The sequence below is a fragment of the Rutidosis leptorrhynchoides genome, chromosome 8 (assembly GCF_046630445.1).
Source record: "Rutidosis leptorrhynchoides isolate AG116_Rl617_1_P2 chromosome 8, CSIRO_AGI_Rlap_v1, whole genome shotgun sequence".
Lineage (NCBI taxonomy): Eukaryota > Viridiplantae > Streptophyta > Magnoliopsida > Asterales > Asteraceae > Rutidosis > Rutidosis leptorrhynchoides.
In genome coordinates, this window is record NC_092340.1 from 118,191,588 (window position 1) to 118,207,476 (window position 15,889).

The window sequence follows — 15,889 nt, forward strand, 5'->3', positions numbered from 1 at the left end:
AAAAGACACTTTGTGATGAATGTCATTATTTTGGCGGGAAAATGCTAGAAGAAAAAAATAAAAATATTCAATGCATTGAATGTTTTGCTGCTGAGCTTATTTGCATCGTTTTATTTTCATCTTGTATGAAGTGTTTTTTTCGAGTTTATGGTTTAGGGTTTTCGGGTTTACTCCGTAAACCCTCAACCCAAAATCCAAAACCCTAAACCCTAAACTCTAAACCGTTCGTGTTAAAATATTCAATCTAAACCCTAATTTCTAAACCCTAAACCCTAATTTCTAAACCCAAAATCCTAATATTTAAACCCTAATAGCTAAACCCTAATTTATAAATCCCTAATTTCTAAACCCTAATTTCTAAACCCTACTTTCTAACCCCTTAAAAAAAACTCAGCAGCAAAACATTCAATGCATTGAATGTTTTTATTTTTTTCTTCGAGCGTTTTCCCGCCAAAATAATGATATTCATCACAAAGTATATTTTTTAAATGTTCATATTTTCATCTAATCTATAATGTTCGTGAACAAAATTTTTTTCAAAAAACGAAAAAAAAATTACTTCCCCCAAAAAAGTGCTTCCCTCCTGATTAAATCTCTCTCTTATATATATCTCTTATATATATATATATATATATATATATATATATATATATATATATATATATATATATATATATATATATATATATATATATATATATACACACACACTCATTTTTCTTCCCCGCGTACATATATATGTTCCTTTTATACCATTCATTTCATTCATTATTTGTAAGCATAACCACCAATTATTTCTTATACTCTCCTTTTTCTCCTTCAACTCTTTGTAGTTTTCAAACAAGCATACTTTCATATTCTAAACTTCATTCCTCTATCTCAATTTGATCCAAACTTTCATATGGGATTCCACAATCTAACCAAAACCGAACTTGTACTTGAACTACGCCTTAATTCAGTATCACCCATGAGTGAAAACATAACGAACCTCACCAAGAAACCAAACTTGAGCTCTACTCATCCTTTTCAACCATGTCTTACCTTGGCTGTCTCCGGTGACTCGTGTGGCGGTGTTATAACTTCTTGTTCATCTTTCTCAAATTCAAGTGTGAAGAGGAAGAGAGATCAAATTGCAAATGAAGAATTCGAAAGAGTGGAGAACATTAGTGGTGAAAAAGATGAAGATGGTGGTGTGAATGGTAAGAAGAAACTTAGGCTAACAAAAGCTCAATCTGGATTACTTGAGAAAGCCTTCAAACTTCACCCTGCTTTAAACCCGGTAAGTGTCCTATATATATCACTCAAGACGGAATCAAGAAACTAAAATCAAAGGGACAAATATAATAACGGGTACACAGATAAAGTTTTCCCTATTCATGTTGAGATACATGGCCTAAACGGTTATCCCGTGACCGTTTTTGACCATTTTTCATAGACATACCAAAATATATTACTAGCAACACCTGAGACCACATATGAGAAACTAGGACCCCATACGAACATGGATGATAAACATTAAAAAAAAAAAATCCTTCTTAAATTTTTATGTAAGGCATATTAAATGTTTTCATAAGAGGTTTTACCTTTGAATCATCAAACATCTTGGATGTCTAAGGAAAGGGCTGGAAATTAAAGTGAGACGGGGAGTATAAACTTATATTGGTACTATTATTGTGTCAATTACATCATTATAGAACTAATTATGATATATTGGTGTTGAATATTAGCAGACACAAAAGCAAGAACTTGCAAGGGACTTAAAGCTAAGGCCCAGACAAGTTGAAGTTTGGTTCCAAAATAGGAGGGCCAGGTATATCAATTATTATTTTCACTATAAAACCTTATATATACTACTCTAAAATCCCATTAATCCTCAAAACTTACTAGAATTTTATTGTTGTAATTAAATAATGAAGAACCAAGTTGAAGCAAACTGAGGTGGATTGTGAGTACTTTAAGAAATGTTGCAAGACATTAACAGATGAGAATCAAAGACTCCGGCAAGAACTTAAACAACTAAAAGCACAAAATGTGTCACAACCACCCTTGTACATGGCCACCCTCACGATATGTCCATCGTGTGATCAACGGACCGAAGATACCAATTCCGGGACCGCCAGTAGCCCTTTTACTATGGCTGCTACACCTTACTTTTATAATCCCTTCACTAGTTCGTCGACAGCTTGTTAAATAAATATATTAATCCTAGTACTCCGTATATTTTTTTATATATGGAGTGTGTTAATTAAATCACTCATTTATGCACAGCCCTACCCTTTTTTAGAGTCAAGGGCTAATTATCTTGCTGATTATTGCTGATCTAATACTTATAATATTAGTATTTTAGAAAGATATCATAATTCTACTCATTTTTTGTTAGTAGAATGAATTATTACTTTTGTTTTCTTGTAGAGATTATCATTTATAATTTTAATTTATAATATATAATATAAGTTTTAATAATTAATAATACTAATATTTAATATATTAATATTAATATTAATATTATAATATATAATATAACAAGATGCATGTCTCATTTTCATTTGCTTGCCTACAATCAACTATTTGATTCATTGCATATAACAAGATGCATGTCTCATCCTCATTTGCTAGCCTACCATCAATTACTATTTGATTCATTATATATTGGTAAAGTGGTTCTCACTTTTTCAAGAGTTGTCAATTATTAATTTACTATGAAAATAAAACTACTGTCACCTGTTGATAAACATGTTCTCCTATATTTAGTTAAATATTGTCATATACTATCAGTTATGTTTCTTAATCACTCCTCTTCTAACTGAAGTGGAATTGAGAAGTTATTGGTCTTGGGTAAGATCTGGTGGGTCACGGGTCAAAAAAGCTATACGGGTCGGGTGTAAAACTGTCCCACATTTTTTCTTTAATTCTCCATCAAAGACCTTATATATAGTTTTGAAGTGCTTGTCATGAGCTACATATCAAATTTTAAGTATATTGCTCATAAGTTATTATATATACATATAATTTTTAGGTACGAAGTTCGAAAATATATTTAGTTATAGGAATTGAAAATATAAATGATTAGGTACCAGAGGCGAAACTAGGATTTTTTTCACCGGGGGCAAAAAAAAAATTTAAACCGTAACAATTTTTTTGGACAAAATTTGAAGATTTTGGGGCAAAAGTTGGAGATTTTGGGGCAAAATTTGAAGATTTTAGGGCAAAAGTTGGAGAATTTGGGGCAAAATTTGAAGGTTTTGGGGCAAAATATGTAGGTTTGGGGGCAAAAAAAAAATCCACCGGGGTCAAAGTCGAAAAACCCAAAATTTTTACACTGAAAAAAAAAATCCACTGGGGGCAACCCCCCCCCCCCGCCCCCGCCCGCCCCATACCATTTTCGCCTCTGTTAGGTACTAAGTTCGAAAATATGCAATTGAATATCAGCTTTTTCCAACAGTCTTCAGCACCTTTCTCATTTTTCATCAAACTTAACTCTTCAAAACATAACGTTCCCATGCATTTCCTCGAATAATTTTGGGTCGATTGGTTGCAAGGTTAAATACCGTTCTTCTAGGAGCTCGTTCTTAATAAAACCATAACGTTCCAACACTTCTACGAATTGAAATTCAACATTGTCCTTTTTAGTGACTCAAGATTCAGGTGCAGAAATCTAGTTTCCATCATCTCGATATGTGTTTCTGCTGTCATATTTGAAAAATGATTTTGAACCAACTTAGTAAGCTAAAGAATCCCATAAGATTAAAAGAAGATTAAGATGAACTTGCTATTTGTTTTCCAGAACTTGGCCTTTTGTTAGGAAGCACATTTTGAATATTTTACCATGATAACAATGTTAAAATAAAATGCAAATTTAGAATAATATAGAATTAGTATATGTATATGGGTAAAATATCTAGATATTAATATGTATCTAGATATTAAAATGTAAAGAAAAATCTAGATATTTATGTGTGTAAGAAATATCTAGATATTTATATGTATAAAAATATCTAGATATTTATATATATCCATGGAAATATCTAGTTTCTAGAAACTTCCATGGAGTAGTATAAATAGGGGTGAGAGTTTCATTTGTGTTGTGAGAGTTGTGAGGAAGTAAGAAGAGTGTGAGTTAGAGAAGAGAAAACTTATAAGTAAGTAATATTGTAATTGTATTTTGTATTAATAAAAGTATTCTTTGTTAAGTTTCCCGATTAAGCCTTAGTTTGTGTTTAAGTTCTTAGTGCACTTGTGTTATTTTTATTATATGGTCGGCTCTGCCGCCTAAGTGATACATGGTCGGTTATACCGCCTAAATGATATATGGTCGACACTGTCGCCTAAGTACTATTGTGCACTAAGAATTCATAAAATTAAAGCCTAATCAACGTCAAAGTGTTGGTGTAGTGAGTCTAGTATAGTCTAGATCCTCTATAGTGGGTGTGTTGGGCTCGTCGAAGCTTTCAACAATTGGTATCAGAGCGGGTCGTTCGGGACCATTTCTAGTGGAGGAAATCGGTAAACGTTGGACGTTTACATCGGCTTGTTTTCACCAAGGCTCTAAGGAAGATTCTGTCGAAGCACAGTTAGGAACTGTGAAAGCTCATCGGTCAGGGACCAAGCTTATTGGACGTTGGACGTCATGATGGCAGATCTTGCAAGTACGAGCAGTGGAATCAAGAGTCTCAATAACCACAACTATGGTTATTGGCGGACTTGCATAGAATCCTACCTACAAGGACAGGATTTATGGGAAATAGTTGCTGGCAGTGACACAACGCCTCCACCGAAAGAAAATACTGAAGCCTTGAGAAAATGGAACATCAAGGCCGGGAAGGCTTTATTTATATTGAAGACTACAATCGAGGAGGATCTATTGGAGCACATCCGTGACGAGAAAACACCAAAGGCAGCTTGGGAAACTTTTGAAAAATTATTTTCAAAGAAGAATGAAGCACGCCTCCAGCTCTTGGAAAATGAGCTCGCGGGTATCTCACAAGGAAGTCTGTCTATTTCTCAGTATTTCACCAAGGTGAAATCAATTTGCCGTGAGATATCTCAACTTGCTCCTGAAGAGAAAGTGAGTGATGCAAGGATGAAGAGAATTATCATCCATGGCTTAAGGTCCGAGTATAATGGATTTATAGCCGCTGTGAGAGGATGGCCTACTCAACCATCATTAATAGAGCTGGAGAATTTGTTGCCTAATCAAGAGGCATTAGCCAAGCAGATAAATGAAGTAACCATAAAAGACGGAGAAGATGCACTCTTCACCAATAAAAAGAAAGCAACATCTAGAAGACAAGAGGCGATGAAAGAAAGTAAGACATATGGGTGGAAGGGTCACCCAAAATCAAAAGGCAAAGTTTCAGGGGGAGCTCAACAAGGAAGAAGAGATCATCGCCAACAATACGGGGAAAATGATAAGAGAAAGAATGGTGAATGCTTCAATTGTGGCAAGAAGGGTCATTTTGCTTGAGAATGTAGATTCCCCAGAAGGCGAACTTTCGAAGGAAATGTGGCCGCCGCAAGAGATGAGAAGAAAGAGGTCACATTCGAAGCAACCATTAATGAGGAAACATGGGATGCAGAAGCAGGACTCTCCGTTGAAGCTGACATGGATGATCAAGCTCTTGCAGCAACCTTAAAGTCAAAAATAAACTACAAAGATGATTGGATCATTGATTCTGGGTGCTCAAATCATATGACCAATGATGAGACGAAGCTGCAAGAAATGGAGGATTACAAAGGAAAAAGAGTCGTGTTGACAGCCGACAATTCAAGGTTGTCTATTTCTCACATTGGAAAGACAATAATTCCAAATGAAGGCGACTCTCATAAGCTCCAACTCGAGAAGGTGTATCTTGTCCCTGGCCTAAAGAAGAATTTACTGTCAGTACCACAATTAACAGCAGAAGGGAACTATGTGCTCTTTGGACCAGAAGATGTGTCCGTATTCAAGAGAGTAAAGGTGGTTGGCAATCCAGTTATTCATGGAAGAAGAATAGAATCGGTCTATGTATTATCTGCTGAAACAGCTTATGTGGATAAGACTCAAAAGAATGAGATGGCTGATCTGTGGCATGAACGTCTTGGGCATGTGGGATACAATAAGTCAAAGGACATGATGGTGAAACGCGTAGTAAATGGGCTTTCTCAAATTGATATCCGAACAGATACAATATGTGCTGGATGTCAATTTGGCAAAGCTCATCAATTGCCATTCAAGGAGTCAGAGCATCAGTCCAAGACACCACTAGAGCTCATACACTCAGATGTCTTCGGCCCAGTGAAACAAACATCACTTGGAGGTATGAAATATATGGTGACATTCATTGATGACTTCTCAAGATATGTTTGGGTTTACTTCATGAAGGAGAAGTCGGAGACTTTTCTGAAGTTTAAAGAGTTCAAGAACAAGGTAGAAAGTGAGCTCAATACTAAGATCCGGTGCTTACGCACAGATAATGGAAGAGAATATTTATCGACTGAGTTCAATATGTATCTTGAGAAGCACAAGATCAGAAGGCAATTAACTTGCCCCAATACTCCACAACAGAATGGAGTGGCGGAACGCAAGAATCGTCACCTTGCCGAAACTTGTCGAAGTATGCTTCATGGTAAGAATGTACCAGGCAGATTTTGGGCCGAATGTATGAGGACGGCATCGTACGTGATTAACAGACTCCCACAAACAAAGTTGGGATATATTTCACCATATGAAAGATTATGGAAGATCAAACCAACCGCCAACCATCTCAAAGTTTTTGGATGTGTATGCTACGTCTTCGTGCCAGATCATCTACGAAGCAAATTTGAGAAGAAGGCAATTCGGTGCATTTTTGTCGGTTATGATGAATCAAGAAAAGGATGGAGATGTTGTGATCCAAATACCGGAAAGTGCCATACTTCAAGAAATGTGGTATTTGATGAAGCGTCTTCATGGTGGTCACCTCAAAAGATAGAGCTTCCAGAATCTCATGGATTAAAAGAAGGTCCAGAAGAAAAAGAAGAACCTTAAGAGCAGATATCGGATCCAATTAAAGAAGGAGATGGATCGTACTCTAAGGAAACGAGTCCATGGAAAACTGGGGTACATCAATCTACATCCGAAGAGGTTCGTCCAAGCCAAATGGATGCCGAGGAGCATGTGCAAGAATTACGGAGATCAACAAGGCCGAGGCAACCTAATCCGAGGTATGCCAATGCTGCTCATGTGGATGAATCAATACCTATTGAGCCTTCCACTTATGAAGAAGCAGCACAAAGTCAAGAATGGAAGAAAGCGATGGAAGAAGAAATTAATGCACTAAAAGAAAACCAGACATGGAGTTTAGCTCCAAAGCCAAAAGATGTAAAACCAATATCTTGTAAATGGGTTTAAAAGGTGAAGACTCGATCAGATGGCTCCATTTAAAGGTATAAAGTTCGACTTGTTGCTAGAGGTTTTTCTCAACAATATGGGCTGGATTATGAAGAAACGTTTAGTCCAGTGGCGAAGATCACAACAATTCGAGCTCTACTAGCTTTAGCCGCTATCAAATCTTGGAAGTTGTGGCAGATGGATGTCAAGAACGCTTTCTTACATGGAGAACTTGACAAAGACATTTATATGGAGCAACCAAGAGGCTTTGAGAACAAGTTCCATCCTGACCATGTCTGCAAATTAAAGAAAGCACTATACGGATTGAAGCAGGCTCCAAGAGCTTGGTACGGGAAAATTGGTGAGTTCTTGGTACAAAGTGGTTTCACAGTTGCTCCTTCAGATTCTAGTTTATTTGTGAAACAAGATCAAGGAAAACTAGCCATAGTGTTAGTATATGTGGATGACTTAATCATCACGGGAGATCACTATGAGGAGATCCAAAGAACAAGAGAGAATCTGTCTATCAGATTTCATATGAAGGAGCTTGGAGAACTCAAACATTTTCTTGGACTCGAAATAGAGCAGAAAAGAGAAGGATTATTTCTGGGACAACAGAAATATGCGCGAGATCTTTTACAAAAGTACGGAATGCTTAATTGCAAACCTATCTCAACTCCGATGGATCCGAATACAAAACTACGAGCAGATGAAGGAAAAAGTCTTCAAGATGTTACCATGTATCGAAAGATGGTCGGAAGTCTTATTTATCTCGCACTAAGCCGGCCAGACATATCTTATGCAGTTGGAGTGGTTAGTCGATACATGAGCAATCCGAAGAAGCCTCACCTTGATGTTGTACGACGCATCTTAAGGTATGTTAAAGGCACTATCAACTTTGGTATTTTATACAGGAAAACAAAAGAATGTCACGTGACTGGATATTGTGACGCCGATTACGCTGGAGACTATGATACACGACGGTCAACAACTTGATACATGTTTAGTCTTGGATCGGGAGTAATATCATGGTGCAGCAAGAGACAACCAACTGTATCCTTATCAAGCACTGAAGCAGAATATCGATCGGCAGCATCAGCAACACAAGAAATTATGTGGTTGAAGCAACTAATGGAAGATCTTCATCAATCAATAGATTATCAAGTAAAGCTTTTCTGCGATAACCTATCAGCTATTCGTCTAGCAGAAAATCCAGTCTTTCATGCGAGAACAAAACATATAGAAGTGCACTATCACTATGTTCGCGAGAAGGTCCTTGAAGGAGAGATCAAGATGATGCCAACAAAGACAGATGAACAGGTTGCAGATATATTCACCAAGAGCCTAAGTAAACCGAAGTTTACAAAATTCAGAGAAGCACTTGGAATAGTTTGCAAGACATCATTGGAAGAAAATTTGCATTGAGGGGGAGTGTTAAAATACAATGCAAATTTAGAATAATATAGAATTAGTATATGTATATGGGTAAAATATCTAGATATTAATACGTATCTAGATATTAAAATGTAAAGAAAAATCTAGATATTTATGTGTGTAAGAAATATCTAGATATTTATATGTATAAAAATATCTAGATATTTATATATATCCATGGAAATATCTAGTTTCTAGAAACTTCCATGGAGTAGTATAAATAGGGGTGAGAGTTTCATTTGTGTTGTGAGAGTTGTGAGGAAGTAAGAAGAGTGTGAGTTAGAGAAGAGAAAACTTATAAGTAAGTAATATTGTAATTGTATTTTGTATTAATAAAAGTGTTATTTGTTAAGTTTCCCGATTAAGCCTTAGTTTGTGTTTAAGTTCTTAGTGCACTTGTGTTATTTTTATTATATGGTCGGCTCTGCCGCCTAAGTGATACATGGTCGGTTATACCGCCTAAATGATATATGGTCGACACTGTCGCCTAAGTACTATTGTGCACTAAGAATTCATAAAATTAAAGCCTAATCAACGTCAAAGTGTTGGTGTAGTGAGTCTAGTATAGTCTAGATCCTCTATAGTGGGTGTGTTGGGCTCGTCGAAGCTTCCAACAAACAATGCTTAAGATCATTAACTATTTTATTAGATGTTGCGTTTAATAAAACTGAATATATAAGCGTTAATTTATGATGGAAATCGTGTGTACCTTTAAATTTTATAAACAACGATAAAAATAAACATATTTTTATTTATTTAACATTAAAATAAACAACATTTCTTTTATTATAAACTTTCACACGATTAAGCGTTCCCAACAAAATCCATTTACACCCTAATAATTGTCAAATAATAAATTCACAAAGTAAAGTTTAGATATACCTTTAGCGAACGATGCAAGAACGGCAGAGACAATTGTTCACGTCTATGTTAAAACATATATTCAAAGTGTATGAATATCTATATGGTTGATCCACACAGCACGTCGAACAACACCATTCGAATGCTAGTCCGGATACAACCCCAAAGTAATAAGATAATTGGATCAAAAATTAGTTTTGGTTCCACTATTTCGTTAAGTAATACTATTACTTAACGAAATAGTGGAACCAAAACTAATTTTTGATCCAATTATCTTATTACTCAAATAAGATAAAATAAACAAAACAAATAGAAATACTCAAGACATAATACTCAAGACAGAATTCAAATTTGGATGCCTAATCAAGCTTTATCATGTACGTTTTGTGGTAACGTTAAAGATTCAGTGAACCATTTGTTCTTCGAATGTGAATATATTATGAATATTTGGGTGAAGTTAAAAAATATGATTGTCTTCAGGGGTTTACCAAATCGATTTGAAGATATTGTTAACATGTTGGCTCTCTATCCATACACAAACAATATTTTGAATATTATCAATAAGGTTGTGGTAGCTTCTAGTGTTTATTTTATATGGAATGAGAGGAATGCTAGGTTATTCAAGCATCAAAGTAGAAATGCCGATGTTCTATTTGAAAGTATCCATAGCTTTATCAGAATCAAGCTTACGACATTAAAGGTGAAGAGGTCGATTGCAGTTCTGAAAGCTGCTAAATTTTGGAGGTTCAAGTGGATTGATCAAGGGTTTAAACTGGTATAGTGTTTAGGCTTGTTTTGTTTTGATATTTTAGTTGTGTTGGGCTTTGCCTTTTGTATTGGGTATGTCGTGGCCTCTCTCATTAAAGAAATAATATATTTTGTTTTTGCCAAAAAAAAAATAAAAAAATAAAAAAAAATAAACTTGTTTAATTGTTGTACCAATAACATAATTTGACAACCAAAAATACACCTTTTGTTGTTTGTTGGTCGTCAAAAGCAATCACCAAAAAAAACTCTTTTTTACGCCTATCCTACGAAACACCAAAAATCAGTGGCGGGTCTACTAAGGGGTGAGTGAGGTCAAAGGACCCTATTAATTAAAAAATTTTATATATAAAATACTAATAAAATTAAATAGGACACCATTAAATTTATAGTTAGGACCCCATATATTTTTAAAATTAGTGCTTTTTAATGAAGTTAATAGAAAAATTTTTTTTACAAAGTACCACTCAAAATGTATAGGACACCATTAAATTTTGATCCTAGAATCGCCACTGCCAAAAACCCTCCTTTTTTTTGCGATCAACTTGAGAAAAAATATAGTTATAACAAATATTTTGTTAGAAGCAATCTCTCTATCCGTCGAATAGAGAGAGATGACTTTCTCTACTTTTGAGTTACTCTGGGTAGAGAAATGACTTGTCTTTATTCTCAGATAAGGGAAGTATTATCTATATCTCACCTCCCTATATACCACTTAAGTGGTATTGGGTTCTGTTGTTGTTGTTGGTGTAAATATTTTGTTAATCGTTGTGTGCGGCTAAACTTACAGAACCGAACACCCCCTTTTATTTGTTATTTCTCACACTGCTAGGACATGACACAAGGGTTATTGACTTTATTTTATTAATATAAGCTCATATATTTTATTTAGTGGTTCTACACTCCATTAAACATTTTATATATAATTAAATCATATTTAACTAAACTATATTTTTCGAACTATAGGTTATAACTATATATCAACAATATATAATAATTGGTGTCTAAGTGTTAAATGTGACCTCATAGGCCTTTATATAAGTGATAGTATACATTTGTGTTCATTGGTGGAACTTGAACAAATTCTTTGGGAGGGCCAACGGTCGTAGATAAAGGAGATTTTACATTTATTTTATAAAAAAAAAAAAAGCTTCGTAGCATATCATATTAAATCCTTAAATTTGTATGAATGATAATACTTCACTAGATAAATTAAACCCTTTGGCTATGGTGAATATATCTATCCAAAAAGTGTATTTACCTTGAAAACACACGACGAAATATATTTTTAATTACTAGTAATACTACTAAAAGTTTCAAAGAAAAGCGATTAATTGTTATAATTCAGTAGGCTTATAACTACCTTTAGTGGTTCTTGACTGTAGAAGGTATATAGAGATAGAGATACTGTAAAACGGAGAAAACAAAGGTTGAACAAAAGGTATGAGTAATTGGTTTTTTATTTATAGAAAAATGTACAATGAGAGTTTGGTGGCATTTGGAATCTAGAGAGAGAGTGTGTTTTTGTTAACCAAAAAATACATACAATAAACTCTAACTCAACACACCTATTTATACTCAAAAAATATACTATGCAATATCTATAATAATAATAAAATTATCATCCAATTATTACTTTTATAACACTCTCCTTTGGATGATAATTTTATTAGTGAATAACTATTACTGCCTCGTTAAAAACCTTGCTAAAGAAAACCCTTTGGGATAAAACTTTAGCTAAGGGAAAAAGAGTGCAGCATAGAGTTGACTCCCCCTCAAGTAGGCAACGCCTGAGTTGTTACATCTTCTGAACATGCCTCATGCCAATATTATGAACGTGTGTTCTGAAAATAGCAGTTGGAAGTGCTTTGGTGAAAAGGTCAGCAGAGTTTTTGCTGGACTGAACATATCTCATTTCAATCTGGTTGTCCTTAATGAGATTTTGAGTGTATGAGAAGAATCTAGGGGGTATGTGTTTTGTTCGGTCACTTTTGATATACCCTTCTTTCATCTGTGTTATGCAAGCTACATTATCTTCATAGATAGTTGTTGAACTTTTATTGCGTTCTAGTCCACAAGAATCAGTAATGAGTTGTGTCATTGATCTCAACCAAAAACATTCCCGACTGGCTTCATGTAATGCAATTACTTCGGCATGATTTGATGATGTTGCAACAAGTGTTTGTTTTTGAGAACACCATGATATTGCGGTACCTCCATTTAGGAATACATATCCATTTTGAGATTTAGCTTTATGTGGATCAGATAAATAACCTGCATCTGCATAACCAACCAAATCTTGTTTTGATTCGTTAGAATAAAATAATCCTAAATCAGTAGTTCCTCGAAGGTATCGAAATATGTGTTTGATCCCATTCCAGTGTCTTTTGGTAGGAGCTGAGCTGAACCTTGCCAACAAATTAACTGCAAAAGAAATGTCAGGTCTTGTACAATTTGTAAGATACATAAGAGCTCCAATTGCACTAAGATATGGTACTTCTGGTCCCAGGATATCTTCATGATCTTCACAGGGACGAAATGGATCAGTGTCAACATTAAGTGATCTAACAACCATAGGAGTACTTAATGGTTTTGCCTTGTCCATATTAAAACGTTTTAAAATCTTTTCAGTATATGTTGTTTGATGTACAAGTAAACCATTAGGCATATGTTCAATTTGTAAACCAAGGCAATACTTGGTTTTTCCGAGATCTTTCATTTCAAATTCTTTCTTTAGAAGTTGAATGGCTTCATGGATCTCTTTATTTGTACCTATGATATTAAGATCATCAACATAAACAGCTATGATCACATATCCGGATGTTGTTTTCTTAATGAAAACACATGGGCAAATAAGATTATTGGTATACCCTTTGCTTATCAAGTAATCACTTAATCGTTTATACCACATGCGACCCGATTGTTTCAACCCATATAAAGACCTTTGTAACTTGATTGAGTACATTTCTTTGGGTTTTGCATTGGTTGCTTCTGATACCTTAAATCCTTCAGGTATCTTCATATATATATCACTATCAAGTGATCCATAAAGATAAGCAGTCACAACATCCATGAGATGCATTTCTAAATTTTCAGAAACTGCCAGGCTGATTAAGTATCTAAAAGTAATTGCATCCATAACAGGAGAATAAGTTTCCTCATAATCAATTCCCGGTCTTTGAGAAAAACCTTGAGCTACAAGTCTAGCTTTATACCTTGTAACTTCATTTTTCTCATTTCTTTTTCGCACAAAAACCCATCAATATCCCACAGGTTTCACATCTTTAGGTGTGAGAATGATAGATCCGAAAACTTTTCTTTTATTGAGTGATTCAAATTCAGCTCGTATTGCTCCTTTCCAATGATCCCAATCATGTCTATTTTGACATTCCATGACAGATTTTGGTTCTGGATCATCATCATCATTCATGATGTCATATGCAACATTATATGAAAATATCTCATCAAGATTTTTCATTTCATTTCGGTTCCATAATATTTTTGAATGTGCGTAATTGATTGAAAATTCCGTATTGACATCATCAATCTCCTCTGCAGAAGGAGTATTGATTTGTAGTTCTTCTTGAACACTTTCTTTTACCTCATTATCAGCTGATTTTCTTTTCCGAGGATTTTTATCTTTGGAACCAATTGGTCTCCCACGTTTCTGGCGTGGCAAATGTGATGACCCGGGAATTTCCGACCAAATTTAAACATAATCTTATATGATTCGACTCGATAAGCAAAGTCTATTAAACCGAGTCTCATTATGTTTGAACTATTTCATGATAACATTTGACCTTTAACTATTTCCGACGATTCACGAACCTTTAATTGTAACTAAGAATGTAAATATAAATAATTATATATAAAACTAATTATATTAGTATTAATGAACTATTAAGTAATTTTGTTATTATAAAAGATAACATTTAATAACTAAAGATTTTCATTTTGAATATATATAGTATATTGTATATAAATGATTCAAACATATTTTACCAACGTTATCAAAATATTAAATGTACAATGTTATACTTTGTAGTTAATTGTTTAATATACATAATTAATCATCTACTCAACATTTAAAACATGATTTTATATATATGGTAGTATACATATATACATAAATATAACTATATATATATGATTTTATACATAATTATTATATTATGTATATGTAGAAATTTATAATATATCTATGATGAAATAATGTACTATTTTAATAAATATATATAATACTTACATATATAAAACATTTATATTTTTCATAATTACATACATAAGTATAATATAATTAGTATGTAAATAAATATTATAATATATTTATATTAAAATGCATAAATATATAATATTCAGTATATGTTACAATACATATTACATAATTATTAAATATTACATAATAATAGATGATATTAATAAATTAAATTTAAATACAAATATAGTTGTTGTAGTAATGTTATTTGTATCGTCAAATATCAATATTTGTATTCATAATATCACTTTATATCATATAAAGATGAAATTGGATGTATAAATTAGATTATTATTACTAATATTATTATTATCGATAAAATATTAATATTATCATAATTAGTATGGTATTATTATTATTATTATTATTATTATTATTATCATTTTTACAATTATTATTATCATTAATATTATATTTATCATTATTATTAATTTTATTAATATTATTAGATATTAATAGTATTGTTATTATATATTATTATTATTAATTAAATAAAACAGTAGGGATCTATATTATACGCTTGACCTCTGTATCCTTTATCTCTATTATTATTATTTTTTTTGTTTCTTTCCTGCTCCAAACTCGTGAACCTGTGTTGACATTTTCTCCATTTTTTATCAACCGATCTCTATTATTACAAAATGATTATGTATAATTGCAAATCAAATAAAAAGGAAATCCAATGGGATTAAAGAGCACAGCGATATTTTTTTTTTCTTCTTCTCTGCACGCTCCAATTTTTTTTTCTCTTAATTCAATTTCGAATAAAGTTTCAAAATCTAAAAATGCAGAAAGGTTAGAAATCTTTCTTTGAATCTATCTGCAAAATCTCAACTCTCAAATCTTTATATCGATCTTGAATTTTGAAGTCAAAGTTTAGTTTAAAAAAAGTCAACAATTGTTCTTGAGACAAATTCGCGTTCGTGTATATGTTTCTGATCAAATTGACGATTCCAGTAGTTTTTATACATGTTTAGAAAACTATTTCGTGTTATAAACATTATCTATAATGTTATCTATTACGAAATCAATTTTTTTTGTTTTGTTCCAAGAACCGACGCTGCAGTAGGCCTTTAGTGTTTTTTTTTTATTTTAGAACCCAAATTATTTTTTTTTCTGTAATGTTTTGAAGCTTTAAAAGGAACCCTGATTTTTTTTTTTTTTTGGTTATTGATGTTTTGTTGAATCCATGAGACTTGTGGAGAAGAAGAGGAATAGAAGAAAAA

At 33.2% G+C, this 15,889-nt stretch overlaps 1 protein-coding gene across 1 annotated transcript; it reads left to right on the plus strand.

Annotated features, from left to right (window-relative positions):
* Nucleotides 1–901: 901 nt before the first annotated feature.
* On the plus strand, nucleotides 902–2,268 carry LOC139862940 (homeobox-leucine zipper protein HAT22-like). Its single transcript, XM_071851568.1, has 3 exons — nucleotides 902–1,279; nucleotides 1,731–1,810; nucleotides 1,917–2,268. The coding sequence occupies exons 1-3, from the start codon at nucleotides 902–904 to the stop codon at nucleotides 2,188–2,190; spliced, it is 732 nt and encodes a 243-aa protein (XP_071707669.1). The 3' UTR covers nucleotides 2,191–2,268.
* Nucleotides 2,269–15,889: the final 13,621 nt, after the last annotated feature.

What these genes read in the sequence shown, in the direction of transcription:
- LOC139862940 (XM_071851568.1), top strand. Translation starts at nt 902, where the DNA reads ATGGGATTCCACAATCTAACCAAAACCGAACTTGTACTTGAACTACGC. An exon ending in TTCACCCTGCTTTAAACCCG is followed by an intron (nt 1,280 to 1,730) that starts GTAAGTGTCCTA and finishes GAATATTAGCAG; the next exon opens with ACACAAAAGCAAGAACTTGC. An exon ending in TTCCAAAATAGGAGGGCCAG is followed by an intron (nt 1,811 to 1,916) that starts GTATATCAATTA and finishes TAAATAATGAAG; the next exon opens with AACCAAGTTGAAGCAAACTG.